General features: G+C 39.9%; 1 protein-coding gene across 1 annotated transcript in view; it reads right to left on the reverse strand.

The window, feature by feature from the left end:
* Positions 1-329: 329 nt before the first annotated feature.
* CEP350 (centrosomal protein 350kDa) overlaps positions 330-17,837 on the reverse strand; it is a 62,832-nt gene continuing 45,324 nt past the window's right edge. Inside the window, 8 exon segments of the mRNA XM_010010652.1 lie at positions 330-494; positions 7,158-7,280; positions 8,400-8,546; positions 8,634-9,035; positions 10,029-12,106; positions 12,782-12,864; positions 13,689-13,828; positions 14,256-14,416. Coding sequence (XP_010008954.1) covers positions 330-494; positions 7,158-7,280; positions 8,400-8,546; positions 8,634-9,035; positions 10,029-12,106; positions 12,782-12,864; positions 13,689-13,828; positions 14,256-14,416 — 3,299 coding nt within the window.

Consider the following 17,837-nt stretch of genomic DNA (forward strand, 5'->3'; position numbering starts at 1 on the left):
TTCAGAGAACAAGCTGACATGTCAAAGCCACAGGCCAGGGCTCCAGACAGCTGCTGACAGTTATGTGGCATAACTGCATTGGCACACAGTCTTGAATACTCCACGGTGCAGCCTCGAATGAAGGATCCGCTTGTTCCAAATCCAGTGCGAGGTCCCAGTGGCAGTGGATGCAAATTCAGGTTCTTTTAATCACATCTGAACTGCCTTTAAACCCCACATATGGAAGGAAGTCCAGCAGCAGCACTTGCAGCATGGAGAGTACGTCAGGAGTCAGAAAGGCTGCTTTCTGATTCAGTGGTTATGCAGCTGTAAGTTTACTTTCAGCACTGTTAGACAAGCAGCAGTCTCTGCTGTTTCTCATTTATCTGGTTCAGTACATCAACAGTGTCTCTGATTAAGGCCTCGAAGATCCCATCTGCCAACTGCATCTTTACACAGAGTTCATCCTCGTCATAGTTCACCCATTGCGCTTCTTCCTCATGAAGTTCCTGCACCTTGGAGGGCAGAAACGCAAAATACAAATATTATAATTCTGTTGCTTTAGGATAGTAACCCCTGCAAATTCCAGAAAGAGTTCAAACAGCACACATCTGTCAACAACGTATCTGTCTTTGTAAGAGATTACAGGAAATGCTTTGAATAGCAAAATGAACACAGATCTGTTTGAACCAGGCTATTTCACTGTATGAATGTTTTCTACCTTTCATTGTAGTATCCATTTTAAAGGAGTTGTGCACAAGTTTTTCACTTCAAAGAACTCAGCTAATGAGATACTCTCGGTCAACAGCAGTAGCTCCATTTAAAAAAATCCCTAACCGTTTATTTGCAAGAAGTTGATTCTATGCAGCTTAAACTGGTAAGAAATCGTGCAAAGGCCTTGAACAGGGGAAGAAGAAAAAGAAAAAACTTTACTGCAGTTCAGTTTATGTGAATAATAATTAGAAAAACTAAAGGAAATGTTTTTTCCAATTCTTCTGTATAGGAAGAAAAAATGCTGGCATGTGTTGTATGACAGTATTACAACTCCTTTTGCACAGAATATGCCACACTTCGTTGGACTTGACAGCATCATTACAAGTGGAATTTTGTGCCATTACATATGAAAGAGTAACTCGAAGAATATTTATTTCTTTCTATTCCTAAATTGTTGACAAACAAAATCCTGTTTTACTGGCCATTGGCAAATAAGAGTTTTAGTAACAGACACAGAAATAGGCAATTTCATTCAGCAAATCAAAGTCTTATCTAGACACTCTCCAAACAGGATTTTTCCAATTAAACTTCTTAAAAATTTGTCTTAGTGACCATTTCAGTATTACATCCTAACAAAGCTCAAACATTTTAGAAAAGAGTAGATGTAAACATTACTCATTTAAAATGACAAAGAAAACCCACTGAAAGCTCTTTCTCTGCTTGGCTTCAGCAGAAAGCTCCTCTGACTGTAATTCCTGCACTCCGAACTGAAAATACATTTACATGACCATATAAACAAGTGGGCCAGACACCTACATGCTGCCAAACCAAGGTTAAAACATACTCAAAATCCAGTATTTCAGTACCAATATCTAATATTATCTAAAGACAGTACAAGAGCTATACCCCCAACACCCTTCCTTTCGCCTGAAGCTAAACCACCCACAAACTTGGCCATTTTGAAGGTGACAGCTGCTGTAGCCTAATGATGATTCAATAACCCAAACGCAATGTGAAGCCCAAAATCAGGCTGCTGTGGGAACCCCAGGGAACTGGCACTGCTTCAGGGTTTGTAGCCATTCATAAGGTCTCAGTTATACATGTGGTTTCAGTCTGACATTTTCTTTCTCCGTCTCTTAAGAGAGCTTGAGGAGAGGGGCAGGGATTTCATTCTGCAAAGAGCTTTGTAAGAGTCATGCTATGTGCTTACAAATATCTGCATTACCACAGTGAGCACTCTTCTTTGGCACAGCCCTCATTTCCCATACAGCTGTCAAAGGTGAGGTGTTAATGGTTTTATTATGCTTCTTACTAACACGGAAGAAGCAACAATATTCACAATCAAAATTTGAATGACTGCTGTAGGTGAAAAATAATTTAAATTGAATGCTAACAAGCAGCAGGTAATTGGGTCTAAGTTTGTGTAGATGTGGATGTCTGAAACATACTTCTGAACTCTCCAGCAGAATTGTGCTCCCTGCAAACGCTATGTGCTGGCTGTAAATTTTGATAAACACTGGGCTAAAGAATAGCAGCATGTCCTAGGTCCTCCCATGAATAAAGAGGCATGACATAGAAGCACTGATTTGGAGGCCAATCATGTGCTGTGTCTGCATCACAGACATGAAGAAAAGCAAGATATAGGGGTCACAGAAAGAAGAGGTAATGCTAAAAAGAAAGGTTTCCAAATAGCAGAAGTGGTCTGGGAAAGAAAACACGGGTCCCAAAGTGTGAAGGTGAAGATCCTGGCTGGAGGGAAGATCTTGGAAATGGGGGAAGATCCTGGAGATGATGGAGGTGGGTGGAGACAAACACTGGGGCACACCCAGGGACCTTGACCGATGACACCCAAGACTGGTAACTGGGAGCACTGGCACCACACCAACTGGTGAAATTTTATGCCGGGCCCTCCCAGGCCAGCAGTGATCTCACTGCTGGAAAGCGAAGTCAAGACCTAGTGAATGTAACACTGGGGGTGGGGAGAAGCGAGTGAGTAAAATAATCAAGAAGGCTAAAAGCTTTGATCACATTGGCCCTTAAGCAAACCCCAATATTAAGATCCACATTAAGATGCTGTTTATCTGTCTCACCTGCAACAATATGATGGGACAATTCCTTTACTGTGCTCCAGAAGGAAAAAGAGATCCATGGGATAAAATAAAACAGGAGAGGAGAAGGTAACGTGATCCAGGCAGAGAAAGACTGGATGTTAAATAGCAGTAGAAAGATGAAGAAAGGAAAACAGTATCAGTGATTAATTTTCTCTTGCTTCTGCCATTCCCCTCCTTCTCAGAGGCACAATTTCCTTTGACATTAGGACTTCCTCGATCATACTTCTGGAAAACTAAAGAGAATGTGCAATTTTTGTGTATATATAGATATATGTTCTGAATATAGTGTATTCAGAACATGTGTGGAAACTGCTGTGCTACTTTGCAGCCCTAGCAGCAGACATCTGAGCCAAGGCAGTTGCAACTCCTTTGCCAGGAAAAGGTTTGATCCATTTGCTGTATTACCACAAACAACTTCTAAGCAATGGAGAAAGTTTGCTTATATTTGGTGACTATTACGGCTTTCATGGAAATGGACTTTGCATGTAAGTTCTTGCACATTCTCGTGACAAAAGTAAAACTCCACATATTTGATATAAGGAAGTTCTCTATACCAAAGAGAAACTGCATTTGGGCAAAGTCAGGAGAACAAGTTTTAATGAAACTGAATTTCATCCTACAGGAAAAGATAAATAGTGACACACTGTGGAAGGCTGTGTGGTATGGGTTTTTTTTTTTAACATGCACTTTTTTTTGTATGCACTTTTTTTTTTAAACACAGAAGGAAAGCAGGGGGCAGGCACACAAAAGAAAAATCACGAGATAATAAAATAGTATGATCCTGTTGGCCATTTAATAAATGTTACAGTACCCCAAAACATCACTTAAAATAATGCAATCTGGAGGAAACTTTAGAGAGTAACTTACTAAGTTTAGATTTCTAGAGGTTCCCATTCAAAACATGAATATCTGCAAACTAAACTACGTTTGAGAACTAGATCATTTAGGAGATTGAAAAGAATAAAACTCCAGATGTAAACTAGCGTCTTGGAAGAACACCAGTAGCAGAAAGGCAGGCAGATGCATTCTCACAGCTTGTCGCTCTCAAGATTGTCTTGCAATTTTAAGATGCTTGACTGTGCATGCAAGCAGGCTTTGATTCTCATTAACTGTTACATTCCGCTTGGGTTTAGATCTCAGGTGCCACAAAAGTGGGCCTTCTGATTAAGCCAGCTTGATAGAACGGCTTTGCTTTGTTACAGAGTTTCTGCACTGAGAGAAACATCTTAGCTGTTAAGCCAACAGGTCAGAAGATCACTTTTCAGCACTCTGTTGGCAGGCTTCTCAGGTGCAAAAGCTGAACACATAGGTTTGGCAGTATCATGTGAGCTTTGCTTTCTCGAGCTTAGGATAAAAGGGAAGGGAGGGTGGCAGGGAAAGCAATAGCAGAGTTTGTTCTAACCCCATGCAAACTGATCGGCACCAGGAGTTTTTGGCTGAAGACCCAAGCGGAAAACAAAAGGAGCGGAAACAGCCTATTGTTAGCACCTGAACTTAAATAAGGAGATATAAGTTCTCGATGCAGCTTAAAAAGAGGTTTTGAAAGATGCAGGCAGACCTGTTGAACCAAAATGTGGCACCTCAGCCTACATGTACATTTGGGATTCTCCCACAGACAGCATACACACGATAAAGGCAGCAACATGAAGGGACATGAGAAGAAGAAAGCAAATATTTAAACATTCCTTTAACTTAATTTTAAACCAAGCAGTTTCTCATAAATGAGAACCTCCCCATACTTGTTTACTGAAGCCAAGATTTGCTGTAAATATTAATAACCGGAGCAACTATCCAGCAGATCAGAGAGATCTCTTAAGAAGTTCCAACACAAATGCTTTATGAGGACCAAAATGCCTGATCAAACTTAATAGTGCTGCAAAAAAGGGTAAGAGGAAGACATTTTTTTATTGCTGGCATTAAAAAATGGCTAACTATATTGGTGTCAATGCTGGGGAAGCACAGACAAAAGTGAAAATGCAGTAAAGATGTGTGTGTGATAGCTGACTGCAGTCACCCACAGGACCCAGGTCACAGAAAAGCACCAATGAAGCACAGTCTGCTTCTACTGCCCTGTTCCTTCCCCACAAGGCTGAACCTTTGGTGGAGATGAGAAGCACTGGGAATTGGGTGTATCATAATAAACCCAGAAAGACACATCCAGGGATAATCAGGTTGAGAGTAAGCTGGGCAGAACAGCCTGGCACTTGCTTTTGTGCCTTCAGAAGAAATGAAGTCATGCCTTGTTCCTGGGTCAGACAGTATTGGACAGTCAGATGCGTTCAATCTTCTCAAAGTCACTAAAAATGCATAGTTGCCTCAATAGAAAACTATCAAAGGATGTTTTCATTTGGAGGTTAGTTTTGCCTCGGGAAATTAAGAAACTGGGAAGGACCTGTGCTCGAAATTTAAGTGCAAATAACAGAAGCCTAAGAATGTTTACCTCTGCTTTAAAGAAATCATGTTTTAAGTCTTTGTCTTTATAAGCAGCAAAGAATTTGAAGAATCAATCGGCTCATATGTACTCAAGTGACATCCCCTGCAAGAGGTGTATATTGGCTAAATCTTCACAAAAACTTGAACAGAACATTTTTTTATTATGATTTCTAAAAAAGCTTCCACAGCACCTAAACTTAACAAAAAAGCCTTGATTTCTCTTTCAGGAAATTGCTGTGTTGCACTACTTGAATATACTTTAAACAAGATTTGGAAAACTCCAAAACTGACCTCTCAGTTTAGGGCTACACTGTTACTAGTGGGTAGGGTAGCAGATCTTGCAGAGGTCTGTATATCCACTTATGACCTTGGATTTATGTTATCAAAGAACTCATGACCTTAAGCATAAGTTGGAGGCTCACAAGGAGGCAGAGAAAGCTATCCAGCTACTCACGTTTTACAGAGATTTTAATAAAACAAGGTAGAGATAAATTGAACACACTCTCCAAAGGTTTTCTGTCAGAAGTTTCTCTGATAGTATCTCACATTACAGTATGAATTTGCTAGCAGTGCCACCTGGACATGCTTATTCCTAAAGCATTGCTGCAGCCTTCACAGAGTTATTCCCGGACTTCACCTAAAATTTTATTACCATATTCTAGTGAGAACAAGATAAAATTAAACAAATTACTTATTAAGCCAAACTTGTCAGAGCTCCATTAATCTTTGATGTCTGAGTCTGCATCTAAGTTGCAGATCAGATCCTCTGAACTTGTTTCACCTAAAGCACTTTGGATGCCTTTAATTAGAAAAATTTTTTCCAGTCAGGAATCTTTCTTTCTAGGTATGCTTCAAAGAAATTAGGAAATTGGTGAGTAAGTATAGCAGTTGTACCATTAGTTTTCTCAGGGATCTAAACACAGTGCTTTTTTTGTGCATGCTTTAATAGCCTTCATATCCCCAAATCAAACATACTAGGATATGCAGGTCCTATGCATAGATATTCTATTTACATACAATTAAACCCCTGGGAAAAAGTCTGTATTGGAAACCTTCCACTGATGGGCAATTAAAAGACCACACGACCCATGACTTGAAGTTACTTATATGTGCGTGTGTGTGGAATCAATTTCAGGTATAATTAAGTGAAGCACAGTGTTAATGATGACTCATATTCCCAAGCAGAACCTTCACTATCATTATAGCCAATAAAGATATTAATCATCCTGCAATACAAGCCAATAAGTAACTTTCAAAAACTAGTACACAGCCAGACACGCTCTATCTTATGCAGCCTTAACACTGAACTGTCTCTGCTGCAGTGGCAGCTGCATTCACTAGTTCATATCAAGTACTAGAGGAAATGCTCAGCTGTGGGTACCATCTGTTAGACTGGTAACCTTTTACTAAGGACTATCATGTCCCATACCGTCTCTTCGAAGTCTTTGCGGTTCTAGCTCAACGACTCTGCAACATTTTGGCTGAATCTGGTTAGCAGTCTGGCCTATAAAGTTCTCTGTATTATTGTCTCCAATGAGTCCTAGTACTTTAAAACATTTTAAAATAAAGAAGAAAAACATATTCCCTTCCCAAATAAAAAGTTTACTATCCTTTCAGTCAAATATTTCAGTGTTTCCTTCTGTAAATTCATGCTATAACTTTTGGCAGTGGGCAAATTTATAATCCAGCCAAATTAGTAGGCATGAACAGAGAATTCACTCAAGTCACCTTACTTCACTGGCACTAGACTTCTGTTTCTGTCATTAGGGTGCTCTCTAAAATTAAACACCACCTATCACAACCTCATGGACACTTTGTATTCTTTAAACAGCATGACTGACTACTGAAAAATACAACTGTATGTCACACTTCAGTCTGGTGGGCAGTGTCTCACATGATTGCCTATTTTCATCCACTGACCAGTATATGATCCACTCGGTCTCGTTTCTTCCGCCCAAATTTCATCATCTTCTGCCAGTCTGTTTTGTGATTAGGCTCCTTCCTGAGGCTGAACAACTTCAGTACTTCAGCTGCAATGAAGCTCTACAGAACAATAAAGGCGAGATTATCACATTTCACCTAAGAAAGTAAATGTGTGCACAAAGTACCTTTCTGCTTAGCTAAGAGACACAGGGTGTATGCATGAAAACTTGGAGTGAAAGTCTCCGCAGCAGAACAGGTAGAACAATTATTAAATCCAGAAGTGTGTGTGTGGGGAGAATGACATCCACTGCTGTGACCATCTTGAGAACAGAAACTTTCAATTAAACAGCAAACGGATTATGACAATCCATTTTATGGGAGAATATTAAAGAAATGCTGGGTGGGAATTTGGTATCCTTGTCCTGTGTTCCAGCCCCCCGCCACTCCATGCTTTTGAAAGTTTTCTCAACTGAGTGATCTAGATACTATTTCTTTCTTTTCTGGGCAGCATCTTAATCAAAATACAGTTACCACTTTCCAAAGTGGGGGGTGGGGGGAGAGAGGATGGGGGAAGTCTTCATAGTTGGAAGTCCTCATCTGTGTCTTGATGGAAGGTTCTTAGTCGAGAAATTTCAGGGACAGGTTTTTTCCAAATATCTAGCCCTGCAAGTTTAATCTAGGTCCAGTCATGCTCTAGCTTCCTGGAGTTTTGTCCTTTCTTGAGCACTACCACCAATAACAGGAGATCTCCTCTGGCTTAGCAAATACAACAATGCCCCCACCAGTCAATTTTTGGATCCCTCCTACAAACTCCCACTGTCCTTAGTGAGGCTGGCACAGGTGTGTCTGAGTAAAAAAAAAAATCCAGCTCATCCCATTTGGCCCAAACCTACCCTTGGACCCACGCCAATGTGCCCATACAGAGTTCCACTGAAATCTGCTAAAGCAGCAGACAGTCAGCATACAATTTTATAAAATCAAGGTCATCCTGGCAGTTCTGCAAAGAGGACTAAGGTTTAAAAGCAACCAGTACCAGCCAAAAGGACAGGGAAGCAAGTATGTTGAATAAAAAACTGGACCATTTTGACAAACTCCCTTTCAGGTTTGTAATCTCGTCTTCTCAGCTCATCTCTTGCTGGATACACCTGGCATGATCTTTTAACACTCAGGCAAGTGCTAGTACAATTATTTTTCACCTGACTTTTCCACTTTCCCTGCGACGCAAAGATTTCTTCCTACCTTGATTTCATCCAGGTCATTTGGATCTTTCACTCGGCGAAAGTAAGCAGATGCAATCCTACATGGTTTCATCCAAACAGGCTGGTTTAGATTAGGATCCTCAGCAAACATTTCCCCAAAGATCTCTCTTGTTAAATCAAAAACCACCTTAAGAAAGAAAGAAGTAAAAGTTAAAGCTTCTGTTGTTCATGGTAAACATTATAAGGGCAAGAACAAACTGTCTGAAAACTGTACCTTTTTATAAACCTGCTTGTTTATAAAGTCTGTGTCCTGCTCTTCGAGAGTACTACTAAGATCTGTATGAAGGTTGAAACTTTGAAGATCATGACCCAGCTCCTTCAGTTTCCAAAGTTCCTCAGCTGCTGCATGCACCATACCTTCCACCTCCACCGCAGTATGTGGGACCGCCAAAGGCTCCTCACATGGCTTTGTTGGCACTTTCTGCAGTTCTACCTTGGGTAGCACTACTGGTTCCTCAGCTTGCTTCTGCTGGACCTTATGGGAACTCAGGCCATAGTCCTCATCAAACCAGTCCTGATCATCTCCCAGCACACTCAGGAACTCCCGATTGAGCTCCAGCTCTGCCAGTCTCTTGGCAAGCTCTTCCTGACCACTGGCACCAAACACTGGACTCTCCTGTGAATTAAGAGCCACGGATTAAATATAAAAGCAGTGTCACACTCAACTGTCTAACTCAACTTACATTTTTAAATGCTCTACTGGTGTAATCGGCAATATATGCACAAATATTCAGGAAAATAATAAATATCCCACTGTAAAATTAGAAATATTTTGATTCAAATACCTGGGGTTTCTACCACTTCTGAGAAATGCTTTCAGAGGGCTCCTACAGAGCTTAAGAGACTCTGCATCCTGCCCACTGTCTGTCCTAATGTTTAACTCTTTATGAAAGGCTGAGTGGTTTAAAAACTGGTAATGTGACATACAACTTTTCACTTCTCTTAACAGCAGTCTCAGATCTAAATCAACAGCCTAAAAGCTTTTAGCAGGCAATGGCCGTTTTAGTGACTGAGCGGTGCTCACACTGGTGAAATGGGCTGAAGCTTCCTGTGATGACAACATATTGAGATCAATGGCAAAGCAGATAGATTTACTGGGATCTTCAGCAGAAAGGCCAAGCCCTGTATCTGTATCATTAATGATTGTTCTGAGGAAGCTTGAACTTCCACTACTCATGATATATTAGTTCAGAGGATAGAGCAGTCTGATACCTTAATGACCTCCAGAGCAACTAATTATGTTTAAAAATCATTATTTCATACCAAGAATAACCAGAGGTAAGTTTATAATCTACTGCATTATGCCATTTTTAGAGTAAAAACTGAAGGTAAGGACTAAATACAAATTTAACATGGAAGCAGAATGCAACCTAGAAGTATTTTTCACTTTCATGTTCCAAAATATGTCTTTTGGCATGTAGGGCTACCAAAACAAGCCAGGAACAGAACATGTCAGAAGAAACATGTAAGACACATAGGTACAATCTCCACATCACCCAACAGAACTTGGGAGAAAACAAACTGGTGCTACATAGCATTCCTCAGATTCAGTCATCGTCAGTCAAAGAAATGACTAACTTAAAAACAGTGCAAGACAACTGCTACTCACTGGTCTGGGGCACATGTCTGGAGAGGAAAGTTCTTCTCTTTCATCTTCAAAATTGGAACTCAGAAAAAAGTTATTCAGTCCATCAGGAACTTGCTTTTCTACCTGCTGGGATGGGGTACTGTATTCCTCCTTTGCATCACAGAGCTCCTGGTTGCTGAGCTGGATTTTCTCATTCCTGACCTTCTTTATTTGCTGTAACTGATTGACCGTGTCTTTTACAAAATCTCTAAGCAGACTGTCTGTCAGCAAGCTGACTTTTTCCAGTTGGTCTTTTGACTTTTCTTCTTCTCTAAGTGGCAGTCTAAGCTGTGCTTCCAACTGATTTTTTTCTTTTGTCAGCAAATCCAGAAGTGGAGTTGCTGGCTTCTCCACAAGTCCAGCAAAGAGATCATCTACCTTTTCAGCACATTCTTCTCCCAGCGTCTTCTGTCTCTCCAGTTTTTCAGAAGGAAAATCTGAGATGTCATCTAACTGAACAGTGGAAATCTCATCTGCAACACTAGAAATGAGAGGAGCAAGGTTGGCCTCCTCTTTTACAGCATGCTTCAGATAATCCACCACTGACTGTTCTCGGGCAAATGACTCAGTAGCTACAGAAATGTCATTTTTGCTGTTTGCTTTAGAAGACAACTTCTCATCAACCCTTTCCTGAGCTGAGGCTTCTGAAACAGCTGTATCTGCAGGACCTTTATCCTGGGAATAGTTCTCTGTTGCATCTCTGCTCTGGCTTTCATCCTCTTTGCCAGGTTTGGAACTTCCTCTGTCTTTCTGGTAGGCTTTGTGTTGCTTCTCCAGTCTATCATCGAAGAATGAGTCTTCATCATTGTTTGCGTCTACATGGCTATTGGTGCTTTCTGTAATGTGAGAGATTTTTTGAGGAGGAGCAAAAATACCATGCTTTTCCTTGCAATCAAAATATTTAATACCATCATAAGTTCCACTGTTATTCCCTTCAGGTTTATCCAACTCTACACCAGCCCAAAACCCTTTGGCAAATTTAGTCAGACCTTTGAATCGCAATGTTCCAGGCTGGACTTTACTCACAAGTACTCTATCGCCAATGTTGAAATTTGGCAAACTATCTGTTTCTTCTGTGATCGAAACAGAAGCCCACAGTGGTGATTCAATAGGGGCCTGTTCTTGCTCCACATCTCTGCGTTCAGTATTTTTTATAAGTTCTGTTGGGGACTTCAGTTCTAATAACCTCTCTGAATGCACGCTGCCAGACAGAGAGAGAGACCTGTCACTGAGGTATTCACTGATTTCACCATCACTGCCTAGGCTGGTGGATCTGCTTCTGCTGGTCTGTGTGTGCTGTGACCGCTCTCTCAGTGACTCCCCATTAGAGGAGACAAGAGATGCTTCAAAGTCATCTTTGTAACGTTCCCCAGGAAGCATTTCTTCGATTGATGCTTGTTTTCTGGAGGTGGATCCTTCAAAGTCTTCAAGGTACGGTGGCTCTTTTTGACTAAAGAGTTGTTCTGAAAGCAGATAACCTTCTTCCTCTGCAGATTTGCTGAGCTTGCAAGAAGACTCTTTTGCATTTGGGCCAGTTACAGCATGTTTATTTGTCAGTCTCTGTTCCAAGATTTCTTCCATACCATGAAGACTTTCCACAGCCAAACCGAACAGTTCTTTCTGAGAGTGTTCATTTTCAGAACAGAGGACTTTCTTTGCAAGGATGCCCTGTGAGCTCTCCTGTTCTTTACTTAATGTCAACAAGACATCAGAACTCTCCAAAGGTTTAACATGAGAACCTTCAATCTCATATTCCTCTGACTTCAAGTATTCCAAGTATTCCTGTATCTCAGATTTATAACTGAAGGCAGACTTATCACTGGATGCATTTACCATGTTGTTCACTGACCCATGGGATATTCTGCTAATGTCTTTCACATCTTTGAGAAAAGGTGATAAGGGTACATTTTCTAAGGAATCACCAGATCCTGTTCTGGAATGCCCTGGTGACATTAAAACTGAGGAAGGTATTCCAGAAGGTTCTTCTACATGAACATCTGTCACAGCCACCTTCTTTGTGTGTACAGACACAGATCTCCCAGTTTTTGATGACACAGCATCTTGAAGGAAAATAAAAAGTTAATTATAGCTGCATTGTTTTATGGAAAACTGCAACCATAGGCAATAAAATTAACAGCAAGGTTTCTATGCTAAAGAAGCTACAAACTGGTGCCTTGGAAAGACACTATATTTCCAGCCGTCCCATAAACATGAGCAATGCTTTTTTACTTTTAGGGTTCTAATGCTTTCTCTCTGATATTGTTCCTGTACCACTATTTTGCAACGCCATGCAATACTGACACTGAAGTAAGGGCCCAGTTATTTGTTAGCAAGCTGCAAATACAACCAATATTAGAATGGTAGATAATGATCAGCAGCAAAACATTGAAGTGTATCTAAAAAAACCCAACCCTATTCCTAAATTCTTCATTATTTTTGGTTTTCTTACTTTCCTGAAGTGATAAAGTAAACAAGAAATGAAAGAAAGGGAAAAGGTTGTCACTTAATTATGGTTTCACACAAACCTCAGCAGAGTAAAACTAAATACTGAATATACAGGAAACAGCAAAATCAGAAGCCTACTAAATAAAAACATAGCTTGATCAGTATGGTTTTATGAAGTCTGTATTCTCTCTTAAAACCTCTTCTTGAATCAAGAAGGAAAAGCTTAAAGAATTTTAAAAGACAGTCTTCCAAGATCTTCATCTGTAGTACAGATTCTTCCAGTTACATACCTGCATGTTCTGAAATGGATTCCAAAGATGCTCTAGATCGCTCTGATTCAGCCAGTGATTTCCAATTCTTAGTTGTCTCAGGCCTAAATTTGAAAAATCAAATTGCATGAATCATGATTACACGAAAATGTGGTGTTTTGTCTTTTTTTTTTTTTTTTTAAATAGATAAAAGTGGAAACGTAAGCATCTGTAATTATAATGCCACACCAATGATAACAAACAGTTTGCTTTGTCACCATACTGTGACCCTAGAAAATAGGAATGGGGACAGAGAGGAGAGTTTGGCAAGTCCTGAAAAGTAATTTTTTTTAAAGATTAATCAAACTTTAGCCTTTTTTGCAGTCAAAAAAAAAAAAAAAAAAGAAAAAGAAAAAAAAAGAAAGGGAAAAAAAGAGAAACGGAAAATAACTTTTAGTTTTTACTGGCATGCAACTAAAATTGCACCATCTGCTGGACAAAATGAAACACTTAAAAATACTGTAGGAAGAGCAGAAACCAGTTGAATTCTCTGGCTTTTAAAACCCAAGAACCTAACCTGATTTAAGTTGCAAAGATGAATGGTTTGCCTCACAGAGTGCTGCAGGCATAAGTGACCAAAATGCAAAAAAATTTCTTCTGGTTTATAATCCACTAAACCATTTGGCTCAATTCTTGCACAGCTGAAAATAGTTCAGAAAGAACTTGAAAATAGAATCTGAAAGGCTAGGCAGGACAAAAGTGAAATGCAAACAATTACAAGGACAGTCCATCTTATTTGCTTTCGGTCTAATGAGACCAGCAAATAGATCAGCAGGATACTGTCCGGTTTCTGCTAAAACTCATGGGTTTAAAGTTTCTGCTAAACTCATGGTTTCTCTAAAACAGTATTAACCACAGTTTCTCAAAAAGAAGAAAAAATTCCAGTTACCTATGGAGTGGTGGTGCCTTGATCTTAGGTTTTTCAGCAGCAGCTGAGGATGGAGTTTTAATCTGAGGTTTAGCTGTTGGTGATGTCTCCAGATCTTGGCTCAGCTCTGCTTCAGTCTTCTTGATAAACTCATCATATGACTGCACATGGAAAACAGTTATGGTTGTTAGTCTACAAAACCACAACTACAATTCAGTAATCAAAACCTGTTAAGTTAATAAAGACGACACTTTGTTTCTCCGAATACTATACTTAAAAAAAAATTAATTACATGAGAATCACTCTTCTATCTAGGCTCAGATACTTATATGTATAAACATACATAAGCCTCCTGAACACTGCTAGTAACCCATTCAAGATACAGATTTTAGAAGGGAATGTCGTTTTTGCCTCAAGGCTGCGGCTCATTGTTGAAAATGTTTAAATAGCCAGAACACAGTCACACTTCTACCACAATAATGTCTTTCACAGCTGTTGATAGGATAGTCTGCCAACAACTTCCATACTGTAATGGTTTATCCAAGGCTAGTGATGTTTTATGTCACCCGTTTTCCTACTGCTGCTAACCTCCAGTTGTTTGATTAAACTGGCTTCCTGGGCCTTCAGTCTCTCCTTCTGTCTTTTTTTCTGTTCCTTTTTCAGCTGGTAAACCACAGACTTCCTTTTCCGCAGTTCATCCTTCAGGGCCCTGATCCGTCCTTCAATGTCACTTTGATCAGATGTGGTTTCTGAAAAAGTTTAGTTTTAGTCTTTGCAAACTTCCACCTCACAAAACAGTTTTACACAAAGCAATAAACAGTCATTTAGTAAATAGAAAATACAGTCCAAGCAAAATATCAAAGAATTTAATGTCAACATGTTAACATAAGTAAGACTCTTAAAGTGGCATCTCAGATTCGTAACACTAGTATACAACACAAGAAAGTTGCATCTTATTTAAAAGAGAAAGGCTCTGAATATAGAGTACTTGTTACCAAACTTGTTCACATTAAGCACCCATGTTTATGCTGCTACCTCATTAACTGCGTACCATGTCAGCTGTAGCAGAAATTAATTTTTTCTGACATATTAAAAAAAGACAACTCAAAGATACATACCAAAAATACACAAAAAATATTTGTCTACGATCACTGTACACAGCTTCAAGATGCAGGGTACACTTCAGTGATGAGAATTTCATTCGGAACAGTGGACTGCAAAATAGGTTTCTGGCCTATTCAGATTTTTTGCCACATAGACTAAATCCATCTATGAAATTGAGAGCTGACTGGTCAACAGTTGGAAGGAAATTCAATTTGAATAATGCAGAGATTTTCACTGTTGTCAGGCTTCAGGATGACAATTTATTTAGGGTGAACAGGGGTAGTGCTGAGCCTAGACATGGTGGACTGCTCAGTAATAGCTTATACAAAGCTACTTGGCATATCTTTGCTCCAAGCTTAATTTTACAGATCCTCCTATGATGCCATTACTGACTGTAGCTGTTTTCTACCTGAACGATATTATTCTTTGATGATTATTCTTAGTAATTTTAATATGATCTCCATTCCTCTCCAACCCCAGAACTCCTTGCAACCTGGTCTTCCAGTCCTTCTGATGATGATGTTCTACCTCTTTTCCCTTAGGACACTGTCCCCAGATACTTAGATCCATTCTCTGCATGATAACCCCATTCTACCAGTAACTCTGTGTCCTGGGTTCAGTTCTAGCAGTCATTTTTCTCCTTTTTAGTAGCTGGGGCAGTGCTGCAGTTTCTGATTTTAGCCTGAGAACAACACTGATAGCACACCGATGTTTTCAGTTGTTGCTAAGTAATGCTTACTCTGACCAAAGACTTTTTCAGTCTCATGCTTTGCCAGTGAGGAGGGGCACAAGAAGCTGTGAGGGAGCAGAGACAGGACACCTGACCCAAACTGGCCAAAGGGGTATTCCACACCACAGCATGTCATGCCCAGGATATAAACTGGGGGGAGCTACCCAGAAGGCCCAGATCGCTGCTCGGATTGGGCTGGGTATCGGTCGGTGCGTGGTGAGCGGTTGTGTCCTCTCCCCTTGTTATTTCCCTTATCATCGTTATTATTATTGGTAGCAGGAGTAGTTTTGTATTATACCTTAGTTACTGAACTGCTGTTATCTCAACCTGTGGCATTTACATTCTTTTGATTCTCGTCCCCATCGCCCCAGGAGTGAGGGGAAGAAGGTACAGAGTGAGCGAGTGGCTGCGTGGTTCTGAGTTACTGGCTGGGCTTAAACCACGACACTCTGCTACTTTTGATGTTTCTGCTGTAACAACCTCTTAGTTTCTCACGCTTACAGAGAGACTGACTTAGTGTCTCGTTACATATTCTTTCTGCACACCTGATTATGTCCACTTGTTTCTTATTTAAAATGTATACCAACATAGTGCAAAATGAGATCCTTGTCCTGGATTGGTGCTACCACAGCTAAGTATCAAAACCTCTTCAAAATATTTATCTGACACAGCCTTACTGAAACTCCTCCCTGCAGCTGATGTCCCACTTCCACTTCAACAGCAGCAGCAACATCTCCTAAGAACTTGTCTGGTTTGCTTTTATAATACTCAATATTACCTATGTTTTCTGGACCAAAAAGCTTGGATGTTCACAATCACCAATTGCTTTACTGAACATCCTAGAAAGTAAGTCACCAGTAGTATCTGGTCAGCTAGCAGGAACAGCTCGCCATTTTGCTAATCAAATTTCCCAAGACAACAAACCACCATAATGAAGGATTTCATCATCAACAACAGCCAGTAAATACAATCAAACTACTGTATTCTATTTCCATTAACAACTGTTGTTAATAATTTAGAGAATTAAAAACAAAACAACAACAAAGGAAACAGCACAAAAAGAATGGAATCTCACTAGCTAATCAGGAGTACTTCATGATGCCACTGTAATTAACAAACTCCTCCCAGATAGTAAGTGACCACTATGTAATTATATCTTTTCTTGATCAGCTCATAAGGGAAAGATCTGCACATGCCTTCATCTTTGATGATCTTATCTATGTGTGCACTGGATTGAAGCAATGACTTCATTACTACTCAGCAGCTTGGGAGATTTGTCCCTTTACAATAGAATGATTTATTGTGAAACCAGCACCATCCTGATCAGCTTCCCACCTCTTATACCTTTCTTCAGCATTTGAAATCAAAGACTGCAAATACTTTATTTTACAAAAGTTTATTTTCATGACCCCTGTTACCTGCTCCAATTTTCAAACGGCTTATGTGGTTGCTCAGTCAGAACTTAATTAAGTTGCTGAATGCTCCACAATGTGGCAAACTGCTCTCCAGACATAACCCCAAAATAAATCACTCAGTACACATACCTAGGTGTCATGTATTCAGTTCTCTATCCAGCAGAACAGCTCCCTCAAAATTTCTGTGTTTCTATTGCACTCACATATACAAAATTAACAAAACCCCCTCAAAATAAAAGATTATTAAGCACCATGACGACGGGATACATACACATACCAGTAAGTTACCCATCTACCCACAAACAACAGCCAGTACATACAATAGAGCCACTTAGTCCTTTTCCCAGGAAAGACTTAAAAAAAAAAAAAAAAAAAAAAAAAGCAGAAGATACTGTCTCATTTGCTAGGAAGTATTTTATGACATTTTATCAACTGCACTGAGGAATACAAGACATCTGAGAACTAGAAGTACAGAAAGGTTCAAAACAGACTTCAGAGTTTAACAGAGCTGAGCACAGTGACCCACTGAACCACGGCTCAGGAAGTCCTGCAATCCACATGACTAACAGACTGCGAGAACACACCAGGGAAAGGACTGCTCCATACCAGTTCACGTCTAACATTCTCTCTCTTAGCATTTACTGGTAACCAGCTTTGATACTGGATAAAGGAGTATAAAGAGTCCATATAGTAGATCTTGTAATTTATAACTCAAAATGCAATCTTAGGCCCTATTTTACCGCACACAGTTCAAACTCATCTCTAAAAATAAAAACATGTGTCCTGAAGCATCTATTAATTCTGCACAAGCCAGTGCAGATCCAACAGGCTCACTCATACTGCCACAATAACAGACCTATACTGCTTCTGGAGCCAGGCTGTGTACAGAAGGAGGACAACCATGTTTGTATGCTGCTGAAC

Source organism: Nestor notabilis, unplaced genomic scaffold (assembly GCF_000696875.1).
Source record: "Nestor notabilis isolate BGI_N333 unplaced genomic scaffold, ASM69687v1 scaffold3473, whole genome shotgun sequence".
Taxonomy (NCBI): domain Eukaryota; kingdom Metazoa; phylum Chordata; class Aves; order Psittaciformes; family Psittacidae; genus Nestor; species Nestor notabilis.